Consider the following 18,826-nt stretch of genomic DNA (forward strand, 5'->3'; position numbering starts at 1 on the left):
AAAATTATTCTTGTTCTCTCTAGGTCAACTGAAACTTTTGTTCTTCTCTAATATATCATTGTAAAAAAGTAGTTTTTACTTAATTAAAATTAAAGAAATACACGTTACCTGTCTTTTGGGGGAGATGAGGAAGGGACTCTTTTTACCTATTTCTCACACATCCATTCAGCAACAGATTTGAGAGGTGGAATGTGAATGAACCTCATCTAACCGTGCACTCATTCAGGAAGATCTAAGTGACCCTACACTGCTGTAGTTCCAGCACAGTTATCCAATCAAAGGAGAGGGTCAGGAGTTGCCAAAGGTCACATGGCATTGTCTCGAGTGACCAGGAGTTCCCTTAGTATAGCAGTGAAAAAGTTCTAAAGGCTCTATTTTTCATTTCATGTACTCCTTAACCTTTGACTAGAATGGCACTTCCAATGCATTTTTTTTTAACAGCACAGAGATCATCCTGCATGGCTTTGTCAGATGAATACAAACTTCGAAGGATTCTAGACCAAACTGGAAAGGCTTCAAGAGGTTCAGTGTATAGCTACATTTGGAGACACAGAAATATATTAAACTATCTACTAAAGGAGAATTAGAACCTTCATCTGTACAGGAATATCCACATAGATGAAATCTTCTGAAGTTCTTAAATGTATTTCAACTAAACTTTATTACTTTGGGGATAAACAGGGAGGGGGGAAAACCTCTAGAAATTCCTCTGATCAACTGATTGCTGAATCTATTCATGTACCTACTCGATTATATAGCACGACAGAGTTAGTAACATTTTTTCTCCCATCCCTTACTGAAAATAAGAAGGTATAGGCTGGGGAAGAAACAGAGAAAGAATAAATTACTAAGCCTCTGAAGCAGGCACCAAGAGAAATCAAATGAATTTTTTCAATCTCAGAAATGTTAATGAAAGGGAACTAACTGCCCAAATGGAAAAATAAGTCAAATTTAGCGGTGCAATTGTGACTGTATGAAAAGAATAAAAAGAAATGTTAAAAAACATAAAGAAGAGGCTTATCTATACATGAAGTCACAAACTTTACATGCCACATAAATTACGGTCACCAGAATCACACACTTGTGCATTAAAAAAAAATAATTTTTAAATAAGAGTAATTTTTGGAATATGTAAACAATAATTACTCAAGATATTAGGTTTTTAATAATATAAATCTTCCTCCCAAAATTTAGTAAGTTCCATACCTTCTATCTGTGGCACTTCACCATGGAGCTTGGCTTTGCTTGAGAAAGGTGCATTCTGTAGCACCAATGCGAACAGTGAGGGAATCAAGGACTGCAAGGCAGAAAGATACATATGCAGCTTATGTTCATCTAGCCCGTGCTCTCCTTCCTGAAACACAAAGAAGCTAATTTCAGTTTTCAGAAACAACCTTATAAACAGAACATTTGAACAAATCGACACTACGGTTCTCAAATGAAAATACCATGAAGCTTGCATCTATTTCCAGATGTGTGTCAAAGCATGAAGTGCTATAAAGATAATAAAACCATTCTTTGCTAAGGGAAGCAGTATCAAGTAGGTTCTAATATCCTGAAGGAAATTTGTGGGGCTCTTATTTTTTTGAAATTCCACAACTTAGGCAGCAGAATTTAAGACAGGTCAAAGGAATACCTTGTAATTGCTAAACTTTTCAAGTAGTTTCCTTTTCTTACTGATCACCTATCAATTTGTTGACATATAGTATTTGCCAGCAATGTACTAAAACATGTGAAGAATAGTTTTAAGAGGTGGAAACAAAGAGAATAGAAAAAAGGAGAAAATGAGGGAAAAGTAGCATGTCATACAAGGAGATATAAGAAACTGAAAGAACAGAATCATTGTGCATGGAAGAAACTGTTCAAAACTACTTGAGATCTAAAGGATAATATATGAAATTTTATAAAAACATTACTGTACTATGAATATACAAGCAGGAATAACTCAAGCAGATGATGACATCCTATTGTCCTGAACATAGTAAATAAGGTTTCCAGAGATGTAAAGTCAGATATGGAATAATCTCTTAACATGAGACAAAAATAAAAATGCTCTTAAGTTATCAGTTGCTAGGTTTTTTAAAAGGTATACTTCATCCCAATTTTACTTTTATTTTCAAAAAAGTAACGTTTTTGGAAGACAAGATAATTACTCTAAATAGCTTAATTCTGAAAACAGAAATCTAGGTATGGTTAGCTTCCATTATCCATGGTCAGACTTCATTTAATAAAAGAACCTTACAGGAATTCTGTTTACACAGTTTTCAAATATTAAACAACAACAACAAAACCCCAAAACCACACTCTCCATTTTAATAAGTGTTCAAGGCAATTTCCCCTAATTCATGGCACAGTGGAGAGAACAATGGATTTAGAATCAGAAGACCTCTTTTTAATCCCAGTTCTGGTTGCTGACACTAGTCACAGAATGGCCTATAGTTGCATAGTTGTCACAACCTGTTGAGCCTCAGAATTATCAGCTGGAAAATGGGGTTAATAATATTCCTATTATCTATTTTACAAGAACTGTTGTATGGAAAGTATAAAGCACTCTATACATATGAGCTATGATAAGGGTGGCAATACAGCTTCCTTAACTCAAGACAGGACTAACTTAATCCTTTACTACTTCTTGAGTTCAACAAGGTATAAATGAGGAAGAGAGAAGAATTATTCTTTATGGATTTGGGACAGCCCAACCTCTAACCTATAAGCAATGGGAATGGGCCAGCACTTACTAATAAAACCATTTGGGTGGCTAGGTGGCGCAGTGAGAGTAAAGCAACGGCCCTGGAGTCAGGAGGACCTGGGTTCGGATCTAGCCTCAGACACTTAACACAAAAACTAGCCATGTGACCTTGGGCAAGTCACTTAACCCCAACTGCCCTCCAAAAAGCAAAAAAACCCAAAACCCAAACATTTAAATTTAAAGTAACTCATGTCACTTTTGGAGGGTATCCTAGAGATCTTGACAGAAAAGACTGACTAGAAATTAATCCCAACTAATTTTTAGCTCCCGTTACATGTCAAGAGTGAAAAAATGAAGTTTTAGAAGAGAGGGAACAAAATACAGCATTAAAGTAGTAATTTAGTACAAAAAAAGGTGTAGTATCTTTATCAACCACAAAGACTTAGAAACCAGTTATTTCACAATGTCCAAGGATAAACATCCATTCTAGTAAGACAACCTAAGATGGAGCTGAGAAGTGATGCAGAAGTTATTTGGGAAGTGAACAGTTAAAGAAGAGTTGAGAAGAAGACTGGGTCAGTTTACTAAGGAGAGTTGAATGTATGTTAAAGCTAGACAGACGGTTGCTGCTCAATAGGTGAACTTAATCCACGAATGGTCTTCTCACCTCACACAGCAGCCTTTCTAAGGTATTTCTCTAGGTCCAAAGCCTATAGTAGAGACATCAACTGGCAGTTAACTTAGAATTTATTGGAATGTCTGACTAATTGATATATTCCATTTTTCTAACATGTACTTTACTTAACATGTATATTAAGCTTCCATAAAACTTTAAGCAATGGAATCACCTACCCTGAGAAGTTTTTCAATCTTATTTAGCAGTGTAGGAATAAGATGAGACTGCAAATTTCCAAGCTCTGTTGTCCAAGCAGCATAAGCAGGTAAAAATACTTGATGTGTTGCACTAACTACTCTTTCTGAGGGATCGCCCAAAGCTGAGAGTAGAAGTTCAAAACCCTGTTAAAAGCAGATAGGCATAAAATTTGATAACAGGAAAAATAAAGTAAAAATTATGTATTATATTGATTAATTTTCAAACCCAAAAGTATACCTGCTGGTATTTGTCTGGATCATCAATGTATCCCATAATAATACCAAGGCTTTTGATTACAGCTTCTCGTACCAAATCTGCTTTATCTTCCATTAGCATCTGCTGTAACATGGAGAGAACCAGGGAGCTACGGATCTCTTTCTGAAAGTAAAAATAAGCAAATTCTTGATACTTATGTTCAACTGTACATATTCACAGAGCTGTGAACTCTGATTTTATTGGCTAAAGTTTTTTTCCTTCTTGAATAACATCATATCAATCATCCCTATAGATAAAGGCAGATATTTTTGCATAATTAAGGCATCTTTGTAATGTGGTGTAGTAGGTGGCTTTGTTTTCATAATTTTCCAATGTTACTGTAACACACTGATAGACAAAGTTAATAGAGGAAAGGAAAATTAATGTTCACTTATGTAAATGGACAGCCATAGCTTCAGGATCCTGTTACTATTAATATATGAGCAAAGTGAAAATTTGAATATGATTATCCTTGCTACCCTAGAAAAAACTATCTGCAGGAAAACATTCTGTTGTTTCAGGTATGCAAATTATCAGGCAACTATAAAGATTCTCCTCTTGTTTCTAACAAAACAGAAAATAATTATTTAAAAGGACCATCAGGGGGGCAGCCAGGTAGCACAGCGAGTAAGGGCACCAGCGCCAGTGTCGGGATGACCTGGGGATCGAATCTGGGCTCAGACACTTAGTACCCACCCAGAAACACCTGGCCATGTAACCTTGAGCAAGTTACTTAACCCCAACTGCTTAGGGGCGGCCAGGTGGCTCAGCGAGTAAGAGCACCGGCTCCAGTGTCAGGATGACCTGGGGATCAAATCCGGGCTTGGATACTTATCACCACACCCAGAAATAACTGGCCGTGTAACTGTGAGTAAGTTACTTAACCCCTATCGCTTAAAAAAAAAAAAAAAAAAGGACCATCAGGAGAAAGAGTTATGTGCCTAGCACAGAGAGAAGCCGACTCAGGAGTCAGGAAGGCCTAGATTCAAGCTTTACCTCTAAAGCATACTGGTTATATAACCCTGGCAACTCTTGAAACCTCTAAGCAGTACTTTGAAACACCTAAGAACTATGATCACAGATTCCAGAGGACCTATGACGCCTACCTCTTGAGGGAGAGGCAATGGACTCAGGGTTCAGAATGACACACTTTTTAACATGGATGGTGCAGGAAGTTGTTTTGCTTGACTGTTTAAAAAGTTTTATTTTTTTCTTTTTTTCCTCAATGGGGATGGAGAGGAAGGAGAGAAACACACTTTTGGTAACTGAAAAAAAATTTTTTTTTAAAGGACTGAGCTGCAGCATATACTGATCTACAATAGCAGGGGGAGTTTCCTTACTGAGAATTTCTTATACTAACGGAACCATGTCTTGTTCCACATGAAACCTTGTTTTTCCCCCAATATAAACATGATGGGAGAATGAATGTAAATACTGAGATGCTTCTTAATGGTGTTTGGCTATTCCTTTAAGTTTTGGCAGTCAGAAATCAGAATGTTACTCTAGGTTTATTTTTTTTAACTAGATGTTGATTCTAATAATATTGAAACATCTTGTAAAATCCACTATTTTAAAATAAAACTTTAAAAAACAAAATTTTATTAAAAAATAATAATTTGGGGGCACTAGGTGGAGCAGTGAATAGAGCACTGGCCCTGGAGTCAGGAGGACCTGAGTTCAAATCTGGCTTCAGATACTTAGCACTTACTAGCCTAGTTGTGTGACCTTGGGCAAGTCACTTAACCCCAACAGCCCTGCCTTCCCACCTCCAAAAAAACATTTATTCTATGCACTACCAATATTATTATTAATTTATTGGAGGTATGGACCTAATGAATTCACTGGTATAGGGAAGGAGGTGTAGATACTCCTCCCAATTAAGGCAGTTAAGTAATGGGCACTGAGACATAAAATGACTTGTCCAAGGTCACAAAGTTAACATTTTTAAGCAGCAGAATTTGAATGGAGATATTTCTGCCTTAAAAGATAGAGTCTCTATTATGCCATATTGCCTTACTAAAATGTTTGACTTTCAACTCAGTTTTATTTTTTTTTTCTATTTTTTGCTGAACCTGGTTAGTATGACCTCATTATCAAATCAAGAAAAGTGAGCTTCCTTAGAAATATACAATGACTCACTGTGTGGTAAGATATACAAAGTGAAGCTCATTAGATCAGGGATTCATTTGGTAGTCTCACGAAACCTATGGACTATTTCTCAGAACCCTTGATCAAATCATTTAGAATTTTATGCAAAGAGAACATTTAGGTAGAATTATATAAAATTTGGAGCATCATTAGAATTTTTAGTTATTAAAAATGCTTCCTTCCCTCAATAAAAACGAAATTTTTATTTCCAATCAAAGCAAATGTAATTGGTCCCATTCCTTGTATGCTCTTATGTGGGAACTTAAACAAATTTTGATCCTAAAGTTTCTACACCACAATGGTTACCTAATAAGGTTGCCACAGTAAGACCTTTCTGGCCCTATTTCCACTTAGGGGATGGAAAAGCAGTTATTCCTAGAGTCAAGTTTATCTTAAATAAAGGGTCTAGACTAATCTATGCCAATTAAGCCATTTTTATAACTGTTTCCCTCTTATCAAAAAAAAATGAGACGCTTTTGGATTTACAACCATGAGACTGTAGAGGGATACACTGTTTTCTGAATGTTAAAAGGGATTTATGCTGTGATCAGCCCATGGTAAAGTAGAATAAGCTAAATTGAGACTCAATCCAGATTATTTTAAATTTTGATTTAATTTCTTTAAACTATATCTTTGCTCTAACAAATTAAATTAAACATTAAATGGGAATTAACCAGAATTCTTGGAGATTTTAATTAACTGAACTTCCAGACTGACTTAGCATTGCTACCTTCTGTGTTTCAATCCCTGTTGAAAACTTTTCAAAAGCATTCAGTCTATGTTTGTGACTCAGTAATGAAGCTTCTTAGATCATAGCTCTTAGTGCTATTGCCATATGGGCCTTTTCTCTCTGGCTCCATTTTCTCTTTTCCTAAAGTAGTATGCCCTAAAGGATCAGAATTCACAAAAAATTGTATTTTTAAAAAAACCTTGCAAATCACTGGTTTATTGCGATATCAAAGAAGGTTTCTTAATTATCCAAACACAGAAGTTTGTTTAAAAATAATAATTCTTACAGGAAGGTAAGGTGCTAGTGCTCCACAGGATTCAGCCACCAGAAGTCGTCTCTCTGGGTATTTGTGATTAATCTAGAGTAATAAAAATGCAAAGGAAGAAACAATGAATGATTAACCTTCACTGAAAGTCTTTTAGTTACACATGTTAGTGAATTTTTTGATATATCTCTATGTCTAATCAAAAATTATTATGCCACATAGAATTCAAAAGTTATAACTATCTCATAGATAAACTTAAGTAAAAAGACTTATGAATATAACTGAAGTTTATGGGCTGACATATCTGTTGTAGAAGATGTATTTGATGACTTAATATAAAGGTGGATGTAGAAGATGTATCTGATGACTTAAATATAAAGGTGGACATAGGGCGGCTAGGTGGCACAGTGAGTAAAGCACTGGCCCCGGAGTCAGGAGAACCCGAGTTTGGTTCCAGCCTCAGACACTTAACACCCACCCACCCCCACAAAAAACTAGCCGTGTAACCTTGGGCAAGTTACTTAACCCCAATAATCCCCCAAAAGGCAAAAAAAAAAAAAAAGGTAGACATAGGGGAGTGTGTTGGAACAGTATTAGAAAATATGGTTAAAGTTTAAAAAATGAAAGAGGTCAATGGCTTTTAGATTATAGAAAAACCTCATACCAATAAATCTCATTTTCTTTAGATCTAAAAAAAATGATGTAAAGAAAGATCAGCAGAATGACAATTGTGTCCATAATGACTCCATGTACCTATCTACATATCTACAAAGGGGAAAAAAAAGTCCAAGGTAGAAGAACTTCTTATGCACTTGGAAAGGGAAAAAAAGCAAATGCATTTTTTTGTCACTTGATTGTTAATTGATTTGGGTATGCTGTGTTAATGTTAATGATTTTGAAATGCGAAAAATGTTTGGTATTTTGTATGTTTACTTGATTATTTGTCTTTGAAAATGACTAATTTTATAATTTAAAAAATATAATGCAAAATTTTCTTCAAGAAGAGATGAATAAGGTGAGAACCAAATACTACTATGATGAACCCAGCTGTATCACAGTCATATAATTAACGCAGCCATCAAAGCTAAAAATGTAATGCATTGGAGTTTTGCTAAGTATCCAAATATTAAATTTCACTTCGGGACTAAAACTACTACTTCAAAATTAATAAAAAGAGGTTTAATTATAAATATAAAATTCTACATAATGGGACTTACTACTTATAATTACTCCATTTTTCTATTTATTTCATAAACCTATGAGATATGGCAACCTCATCTATTCTGCAACACAAAATCATCATTTAGGCTACAGGATAAACAACAGAATTTTATATATGCAAATCTCCTAATTATATTAGAAAAATATTTTTAGTTATTTAATTTCTATAATATTGGTATATCTTATTAGTGAACTTGTAAGGGCAAGAACTCAGGACAAATTACCTTGTCCTGAAAAGCCATTTAAAAAATTTATTCTATGAGAAAAATTATATTTTTATAATTTAATAATTATAATCATTACATGTATTATATTGTAATGTATTACACGTAATATAATTAATGCATGTAATTATTAAACCTCATATAAGTAATTAAAGAAATATAATTAAAAAAACCCTAACATAGGTAATTACCTGTTCCCAACATTGTGGCAAAAGCTCAGCTTCTACACGAGTTGGTCCAACATGACGTGCAAATGCTACACAACCAGTCAGAATCATTTGTCTGAAAATACAAATTAATAGAAGGAAATATGAAATGCTACTATTGTAAAATTTTCCAAATGCAATTATGCCTGTTCTCTTTATCATACTTACTTCCAGGTTCAACTCACTGTCTATGCGTAATGCCTGATGTGAAGCCCTATAATGCTTTCGAGGTAAAACAGATACTGAAAACAGGATCATCTGAAGAACCTTGCTGTCTAGAAGGAATGTCTTCTTTCATGTGGACACTGTACAAAGTGTCTTCTCCGACTACTGCAAAAATCCTAAGTGTGGCTACATTTCCTTGTTTTGGGGCTCATGCAATCAAAGGGTTGTTGAGCTAAGCCATATCTATGGTTGTATTTTTAAGGAATCATGCATGATATCAGTATATGACTAAAATTCTCTGTCAAGAGTTTTCCTGAAATAGGAACCAAATAGTGAAAGGCTTCATTATCTCTATCCCTTAGTTAATCATGTAAATACAAAGATGTGGTCTACTATAGACGCACAGTTGTCCTTCCATGCCCTGCTACTACCTGTTAACCTTCTCAAGTTACTTCTCTGTACATGCTTTATGCTCCTGGATACGTTATTCTTCATTCCCAAAATATGCTCTATATTTGTCTCTCACGCCTTAACTCATTGTTATACTTTTCCCAGTGTTCAACTGCTGAATTTTTACCCATCCTTAAAATAACAATTTGGAGGTCTCCTCCATGAAACTCTCCTTGATTTCTATAATCAATAATGACCTCACAAAAGCACTATATTCTGTGCCTCCATGATGTACTTGCAGGAAAGAGGCAGAGAATGGAGAAGCTGACCTGGAGTCAGAAAGGCCTGAATAAAAATCCTGCTTCTGATCTTGCTGAGTTTTGTGATCACGAAGGAGTCGTATTCACTGTGAGCTTCTATTTCCTCATCTTCAAAATGAGACTTTGTGACCCTATTTGGAGTTTTCTTGACAAAGATACTGGAGTGGTTTGCCATTTCTTTCTCCAGTTCATTACAGATGAGGAAACTGAGGCAAACATGGTTAAGTGATTTGCTCAGGGTCATACAGCTAGTAATAAGTGTCTGAGCCCAGATCTGAACTCAGGAAGATGAGTCTTACTGATTCTAGACCTGGTGCTCTACACACTGTGCTACCTAGCTTCTCCCCAAATATATGTATTGATCATTATATATGTATATTAATACATACCTAGCATCATCATATACATAATTTTCTTTATTGTAAGAAAGGGAAGGGAAAAGGAATAAAAGGGAAGAAAAATAATTTTTCATTTCAAAATAGAGAGCCAGAAATTCAAATAATCAAACCTTTCAAAGATAAGTATTACTGATCTGATGGTGAATGATTCTCTTGTATAATTATTCAACCTAAAGCCAGACCAAGTTTTTTTTTTATTTGCTGGCAATTAAGCATTACAGCATCAGCACAGTCAGTAGAGTAAGCAGTGTCTATTTTCACATTTTAAAATATTAATGATGTTATCAATTTTACCAGGGGAATATAGGTCAGAACTCTGATCTTTGCATAGGTATTTAAAAAAAAGTTTTTATTCTATGCTTTAGTCTGTCAAATTTTCTGATTCCGGTCTTCTAAACATCAGCTTACCCTATGAACACACTTCAATTCACCTTTCATAAAAAAGGAACAATAGGATTAGGGCAGAGTTTTTAAGCACACTTGCACTTTATAGACTACGAAAGAGAGAAATCATGGACACGGGAAGCCCCCATGATAGTAAAACTACTTTTCTAAAAAGAGGAAAAAAACCCATATGATCGACTAAGTTAAAAACTCAAATCCCAACGTGAAGTAAATTAAATGAAGAAATCAGAATTTTACCAACTGTACCTGCTAAGATAAAAACATTCACAAACATTACCTTTGTTCATCATCTGGCCGCTTGATCAAATTAAAAAGTATATGGAGAAGTTGATCTCTCTCTTTAGGTTCAGGATGTAGACAAGCTGTACATAATATCAGTGGGATCAATTCCTAAGAAATGGAAAAAAATAAACATTTAAAATGAAAATGTTTAATATTCTTAAGTAAAATGGGAAAGTAAACCTAATTATATAAAGGATCAGATGTAACTTTAAAAACTTGAATATTTGAAAAATAAATTAATAAACATTAAAATATGTATGGGAGGCTGGTGAACTAGAAATGACAAGCAAGGTAAGAAAATCAAACAAGATACAACTAACCTTTTATTGGTGTTGTTTATTTAATCTTAAGCATTAATGACTCACCAAGGTTATTGCCATACTAAGTAAGGTTCTAGTAAGTGATAAACTAAATGGTGGTTTTGGTGAAAAATATAATAAATAAGAAACCAAAAGTGTGTAAAAATTGGCAATGTTTAAAATACCATATTGGGCAGTTAGGTGAGTGGCACAGTGGATAGAGTGCTGGGCCTGGAGTCAGGAAGACTCCTCTTCCCTCAGATCCAACCTCAGAAGCTTACTAGCTTTGTGAACCTGGGCATGTCACTTAACCCTGTTTGCCTCAGTTTCCTCATCTGTAAAAAGAGCCGTAGAAGGAAATGGCAAACCATGCTGGTATCTTTGCCAAGAAAACCCCCAATGGGGTCACAAAAAAGTTGGACATGACTGAAACGACTCAACACAAATAGCAATACACGAAATACAAGATCCCTTTGGCAAATATAATACTTATAAACATCTCCAAGGTTAGCTTCATGGAGAGTACATAACCCAGTTGAAGACAATGGCTTTTATTTTCACAGCTGATGAAACATCACTATCACTCTGTTAGTAGGTATCTTATCTGCGGAGTCAAAATCCAAGGTTGATTTTTCTGTTAAAAAAAAAATGTTATTGGGACGGCCAGGTAGCACAGCGAGTAAGAGCACCGGCTCCAGTGTCGGGATGACCTGGGGATCGAATCTGGGCTCAGACACTTATTACCCACCCAGAAACACCTGGCCACGTAACCTTGAGCAAGTTACTTAACCCCGATTGCTTAAAAAAATATATTATTTTTACCTTAACTAGTAAACATTAAATTAAATTAAAAAACTTAAATAAACAAAAGACACAGTTGGGATAGAAGAGGCGATAAATTAGATTTTTACTATACCAGTCAGAAAAGTATGTTAGCTAATCAAAAATGGCTTCATGTTTATTAGATTCAAATTCAAGTCTTACTAAAAGGAGAATTATAAAATCATATGTTCAAAAGAAATTCATCTTGGAGTATTATCTCAACTCCAGTTAAGAAAAAAATCTCAAAGGGGTAAGTAGATGAAATTTTTGTAAAAATGGTTCATGGTATGCAGTTTCTATGTTTTAATGCAGATGATATAAAGTCATAAAAAAAAGTTATATCCTTTTCTCTCCTCTCAGAACCCGCGAAGAATTAAACTTCAGGAAACTGAATGATATCTTGAAGGAAAACAAAGATGAAAATATTACTCACTGCAGGAGAAATGTCTTCCTCTCACCCCCCAAAGGAAGATACTCCCTCAAAAACGGAAGACATTCATTGCCAGTGGAAGCTGAGATGGAACTGAAAGGCATGACTTAAAGTCTCTTAACTTGAATTCTAAATTCTTCATAGCAAATTCAAAAGTTTTAGGCTACCTCATAAAAATCTTGTGTCTGCAGGGGAGGCAGAGGGGCTTGACAGAGCAAAGACAGAGACTAGAAGAGCTAAGGAAGTTTCACCTGTGAGAAGTGAAAAGAATTTAAACCATTTAATTTCCCATGTTTCACCTTCACATTAGGTCCCTACATTAGGTCTTAATAAGTAATCAAGATCAAAAGGAAAAAAGGATTAACTTAGAAAAATAATTTGGCATTAGAAAGCAGAGTGTACTAAATTGATTAGCTTCAAGCAGCACTGTGAATTGAGATACAAGATGATGCTATTTGATTAATTTCTTGAATGGCATACGATTCTACTTGTGTAGGTAAAACTTAGGTGACTTTCTACAAAATAGTAATATTTTGATAAAAACCTGTCATTTGAAAATAATGAGTTAAGGTAGAGAACCTTGGTATGCAAGTCTGAGTCTGTCCTCAGATGATTTCATGGGGTAAAATTCCTTTGGCCACTAATTCTACCAGGAGAATTACCTCATCGTGGGCTTCTGCGGCTGTGCCAAAGAAAAGTCTTGGGAAGCACAACAGATTTTTTAAAAGCTGTAAACATTAACTAATAAGCAATTTATTGGGCAGTAATGAAAAAGTAGTAACAGACTGAAGCTGGCAACTAAAATTAATTGCCAAGTTTGGCAAAATTGATTCATCACTTCAGAACCCGTGAAGGCCCTTCACCTTTACTTCTTACTGTCCACCTATTGCTCTCTCTCTCTGTGCTTGGCCTATGTCCTCTAGCTGCATGGTTACTGTGGCTTCTCCTCAACTGCAGGCAGCTAGATTGCACCACGGATAGAATGGCGGGACATGGAGTGAGTTTACGTTGCCTTAGACAATTATTAGCTGTGTGACCATGGGCAAGTCACTTGACCTAACTATGCTTCAGTTTCTTCATCTATAAAATAGGGATAATAGCACCTACTACACAGAATTATTGTAGAAGTATAAAAAAAAATTAACAAATGTAAAGCACTTTGCAAACTTAAAATGCTACTGCTGTTTAGTTGTTTTAGTGGTGTCTGACTCTTCATTACCCCATTTAAAGTTTTCTTGGAAAAGATACTGGAGTAATTTGCCATTTCCATCTCCAGCTCATTTTACTGATGAGGAAACTGAGGCAAACAGGGTTAAGTGACTTGCCCAGGGTCACTCAGCTAGATCTAGACATGTGCTGGCAGGTTAATGGCTGAGGTCTTTGCAACTTTCTGTTTAAATAATGTAGCATGAGTGAAACCAAGAATAGATGGGGAAGAGTTACTGGCAGTGTAGAGTCTGGGAAGGTAACAGAAACCACAAGAATCATGGTATGGAATCTAGGACAGCAACAGAATAATGTCTGAAACAAGAGCCTAGGTGGGTAACAATTAGTAGCTAGTGTTCAACACAGAAAGACCAACATACCACCTTCACAGGATCAAAGGTCTAGAGCAGAGGCTCCCAACAGGAGGGCAATACTGCTCTCTGAGGGCACTGGAACAATCCAGGAGGGGTGATAATAGCCTCAGGTGGAACTGGGGGATACTGAATAAAAAAATGGGGGTAGTGGAAGCATGAGGAAAGAAGATCAGATAAGAAAAGTTTGAAAAACCATTCATACTTGCTTCATCTGTTGTATAACAGAGTTAAAATCAAGTGATTATATTGTTTTCCAAATAAACACACAAAATGCAAGTGATAACTTATCAGTGGTCAAGTCCACCAGCAGGGCTTAATAAGTAAGTGTTGATAGGTGAGTGTATTATACACTGTCAGGAAGTCCAGCATGTATTGGCAGGAATATGTGCATGTAATAACTTGTTTACAATATGATACTATATGGTTACGTGACGCAACACTATGTCATCAAAATTTCAATGCAGGAAAATCCCACAAATTTACAATAAATTATTAAATTTAAGATGTGTCATTAAAAAAATATATTTTTGAAATGATGTAAATAAAAAAAAAACTGTTAAAAGAAAGTAGATTTCCAGGAGTGTCCTAAGTAAATTATTTCTGAAAAGGGTGAGTAGGCCAAATAAATTTGAGAGCCTTTGGTCTAGATGACAGAAATGGTTAGATGCAAGAGCTGGCTGGGGAGCTGTACAGCATGGTTATCAATCTTACTTCCAATATTAACAGGGTCAGGCATAAGTGGTACTGAGAAGGAAAAGAAAATACACTTAAGTCTCCAGATGATATCAAATTGAGGGGAATATTAATCAGTTACCAAAACTTGAAAGAAGGATGAAAATTTAGAGTGAACTTGTTATTAATAAAATAAAAATATTAATAACACAGAGAATGAAATTTAGTGAGGACAGGAGCATCATGTCATACTAAGGAATGATGAATTCAATACCATCTTGTTATAAAAACATGATGTGGAAGGTCTGGTAATATAAAAGGGACAGAAAAAAAACCTGGAATCATAATAAGCAACATGTCAATTATGGTACCTACAACACTCCATTGACAAACAGAAATGTAGCTCGTAAGAATAATGAAATAAGAGTTGTTTTACTTATCAGTGGTCATTTGTTTTTCAAAATTCAAAGAGAATACCAAGAAATGAGAGGATTCACAAGAAATGAGAGGAGAGCCACAAAATCTCCAACCACTATCAAGCAAAGGGAATCTTGGAATGTGATATACCAGAAGACAAAGTCTCATAAAAAAACAGAGTACCCTGAAAAATGGAGAATAATCCTACAGAGGGAAAATAGGAAAGAAATTTCAAGCATTCTTGATGAAAATACCAGAAGTGGGCAAAATCTTTGAAATGCAAACACTATTTGAGCAATTGGAAGCAACTAAATTATGACTAGTTGCTCATATTCAAATAGAGAAGAGACAAATGTATCTTAAGATCTCACTGTTTTCAAGAGTCATAGAGTGAATGAAAAAAGACAAAACATAGAGGTTAGGAGTAATTCTGGGTTTTCCTGTTGTCTCTGACTAGAATAAACAAGAGACAGGAGATGGAGATATGGAGATATATCTCATCATTTGGGAAGAATAGATGAAGTAAGGAGGAGGAATAAGACCATTTCCTCAAACTCACTCTTTTCTAAACAGGTAAAGGTTAATTGAACACATGTCTACATATGCAAATACACACAGATTTTGCTATAGAAATAGACTAAATTTAATGGGGAAATTGGCAGAGACAGGAACAGAAGGGGACCTAAGAGAGTATGTAAAGCTGGGGAGGGAACAGTCATAAGCATATCTCAATTTCAGATGACAGCACATTGGTGAACTATTTCTGTGGCTGCAAATTTTTTCCTGGAAAGCAATTGTGTACTATATCCCCCATATTCTTTGAAATAGCTGTAAAACACTAAAAGATCTCAAATCTCAAAAGGATGAGATACAAGAAAAAATGTACACATATTTATGCACAAATCTGTTTGAAGAAACTTTTTTTTAAAAAACAAAGTAGAGTGTATGCAAATTGAGAAAAGACTAAAACTATGACATGTGAATGTAACGAAATAGGACTGTACTGTAAGAAATTGCAAAAGAAACTGTTTCATGAAAACAAGAGTTGTATGAATTGATGCAGAGTGAAATGGGCACAACCAGAATATTTTACAGAGACAAAATTGTAAATTAAAATCTTAGAACTCTTATCATTGCCATGATCACAACTACAGAAGAATGATAAAGCAGCATGCCATCCACTTAATAGAGGAGTGATGCATTCAAGACATACATTTTTAAATGCAACAAATGAACAGATTTTATTTTATCGACAATGATTTTTGGTTGCAAGGTATTAAATCATGTTTTTCTTTAATGGGGGGGTGGAATGTGGAGGAGAGGCAGCAATATGAATACCCCCCCCAAAAAAGAAAGAAAAAGGGTTACTGAAGCACTTTCTCAAAAATACACAGAAGGAAGTTCACAAGGAAATATGGAAGAGCAGGAAATCTTTGAAAGTAGCTTGTTTAATTTTATTATAAATTTTTCTTTAAAAGTGAGGTCTATGCAATATAGATTTGCATTTTCACAAAAAACTTTTTTGTTTACCTCTGTGTAAGATAATATATAATAAAATATATCAAATATAAGATAATATAATACTGTTTGGTTTCTGTTAAATCCAGAATAAAACAATAAAATGAGCCACAAAAGATATTTAAAGAAAATATCAACTTTGAGCTGGTTTCACCAAATTACAATTATTTTACTCAGAAGAGAACATGAAAGTACCGTATGTTAAGAATAGGGCCAAAGATATCCTAAGTATTATCTGTCATTGATAAAATTTATCTAAATTTTTAGTATTTATACTTCAAGCTTACATTACCTCTTCTAATGACGTATTCTATAAATTAATAACTGAAAAATGTAAAGTAGTACTTTCGATTAAATTAGCCATTTTCAAGCTTCATGGAGAGTCAGTGTTCTAATATCTTGCAATTTATTTAAAAAGTAGGTGTCACCATATCTATGTTATTCATAGTTTTTTTGGAGGGGGGAAGGCAATGCAATTGGAGTTAAGTGACTTGCCCAAGGTCACATAGCTAGCCCATATGTAAAGTGTCTGAGGTTGGATTTGAACTCAGGTCCTCCTGACTCTGGGGCTGGTGCTCTATTCACTGTGCCACCTAGCTGCCCCAATTTCATAAACCTGGTTATCTCCCCTGAGTATTCATCCTTCAAGAATGCAGAGTTCTAATCAACCAGTCTATCAAATAGTAGCATTACCAAACAGTACACTTAATTTAATTCAGAAGCCATCTTTCAAAAATTTTAATTTGCTATTTGAGGGTATCTAGTGGAAGAGAAGAACATGATTCAGGATATGTGTTGGCAATTTCAAATATTTGATTAAAATTTTAAATACGAACATGATTAAGTTACCTAAGACTACTATTATAAGAGGTAGGCAAAATAAAGTGATACTGATAGAAAGATGTTGGTCTTCACCTAAGCATATCTGTAACCAAGACTTAAATCTTTTTTTTTCTTTTTTTTTTTTTAAAGCAATCGGGGTTAAGTAACTTGCTCAAGGTTACACGGCCAGTTATTTCTGGGTGTGGTGCTGAATGTCTGAGCCCGGATTTGATCCAGGTCATCCCGACACTGGAGCCGGTGCTCTAACTCACTGAGCCACCTGGCCGCCCCTAAGCAATTGGGGTTAAGTAACTTGCTCAAGTTTACACAACCAGGTGTTTCTGGGTGGGTGCTAAGTGTCTGAGCCCGGGATTCGATCTCCAGGTCTTCTCAACACTGGAGCCGGTGCTCTTACTCACTGTGCTACCTGGCCGCCCCCTAAGACTTAAATCTTTATACATGTTTCATTAAAAACCCAGAGTACAAGGGACCCATACAGTAACCAGGATATCAAGCTTTTATAAAATTAACTCCAAAAGAAGGCTTCTTAGTGAAGAGATTTTAAGAACAAAGTTTCAGTTTAGTAAGACCTGAGCCCAAATCCAACCACAGACACTTATTAGCTGTGAGCCCTTGGGCAAGTCACTTAACCTGCGTGCCTCAGTTTCTTCAACTACAAAATGGGGAAAACAATACCATCTGCTTTGCAGGGTAGTTATGAGGGAAAAAATGAGATATTTGTAAAGCACTTAACATTTCTGGTACCTAGCACACAATGTCTGGCATATAGTACATAAACTGATCAGAGGAATAGTACAAGAATAGGGACTGGATCCGTGAATCTATTGATTCAGGTCAGTGACTTCTCTGCTATTTATAGCCTTAAAGTGTTGCCTAGGACACCAAGAGTCAAGTGATGTGCCTAGGGTAACACAGCTATCTTGCATCAGAATTGGAACTTGAACAGATTTTCTTAACTTCAAGACCAGTCCTTTATCCACTACTTCAAAATGTTTCTCTAAAATAATGGAGTAACACAGAATAAAAGATTTTAAAAGCCTATATTGATTATGGAAGAAGATTTAAAATATAAAGTTTTTTAAAAACCATTTTCCAGTTCTCAAAAAGATAACTGCAAACTATTAACAACTATATAAAAGAATATTTCAATCACTAGTGGAAATGTAAATCAAAAGAGCTCTGAGATTTTTACCTCACACCTAGAAGACTGGCAAAAAATGACACAAAATAGGAAGTCAATGTTGAAAGGGTTGTGATAAGACAGGCACACTAATATATTGTTGGTGGAAGTATGAATTGGCCAATTCATTCAGAAAAAGTAATTTAGATTTATGCTTAGAAAATGAATAAAATTGGGGCGGCCAGGTAGCACAGCAAGTAAGAGCACCGGCTCCAGTGTCAGGATGACCTGGGGATCGAATCCCGGGCTCAGACACTTAGCACCCACCCAGACACACCTGGCCATGTAACCTTGAGCAAGTTACTTGACCCCAATTGCTTAGGGGTGGCCAGGTGGCTCAGCAAGTAAGAGCACCGGCCCCAGTGTCGGGATGACCTAGGGATCAAATCTGGGCTCAGATACTTAGCACCACACCCAGAAATAACTGGCCGTGTAACCTTGAGCAAGTTACTTAACCCTGATTGCTTTAAAAAAAAAAAAAAAGAAAAGAAAA

At 35.5% G+C, this 18,826-nt stretch overlaps 1 protein-coding gene across 2 annotated transcripts in view; it reads right to left on the reverse strand.

Moving 5' to 3' along the window:
• The window catches only part of RELCH (RAB11 binding and LisH domain, coiled-coil and HEAT repeat containing), a 139,613-nt gene that overhangs the window by 51,271 nt on the left and 69,516 nt on the right, over positions 1–18,826 (reverse strand). For both annotated transcript variants that reach the window (XM_069100247.1, XM_069100248.1), the window contains exons 11-16: positions 10,568–10,680; positions 8,598–8,688; positions 6,983–7,054; positions 3,801–3,941; positions 3,542–3,706; positions 1,207–1,354 (exon numbers count right to left, since the gene is read on the reverse strand). In XM_069100247.1, coding sequence (XP_068956348.1) covers positions 1,207–1,354; positions 3,542–3,706; positions 3,801–3,941; positions 6,983–7,054; positions 8,598–8,688; positions 10,568–10,680 — 730 coding nt within the window. The remainder of the gene's footprint in view (positions 1–1,206; positions 1,355–3,541; positions 3,707–3,800; positions 3,942–6,982; positions 7,055–8,597; positions 8,689–10,567; positions 10,681–18,826) is intronic.

The sequence above is a fragment of the Petaurus breviceps genome, unplaced genomic scaffold (assembly GCF_028583685.1).
Source record: "Petaurus breviceps papuanus isolate PSGF00001 unplaced genomic scaffold, PetGlider_PUasm1.0 38, whole genome shotgun sequence".
Lineage (NCBI taxonomy): Eukaryota > Metazoa > Chordata > Mammalia > Diprotodontia > Petauridae > Petaurus > Petaurus breviceps.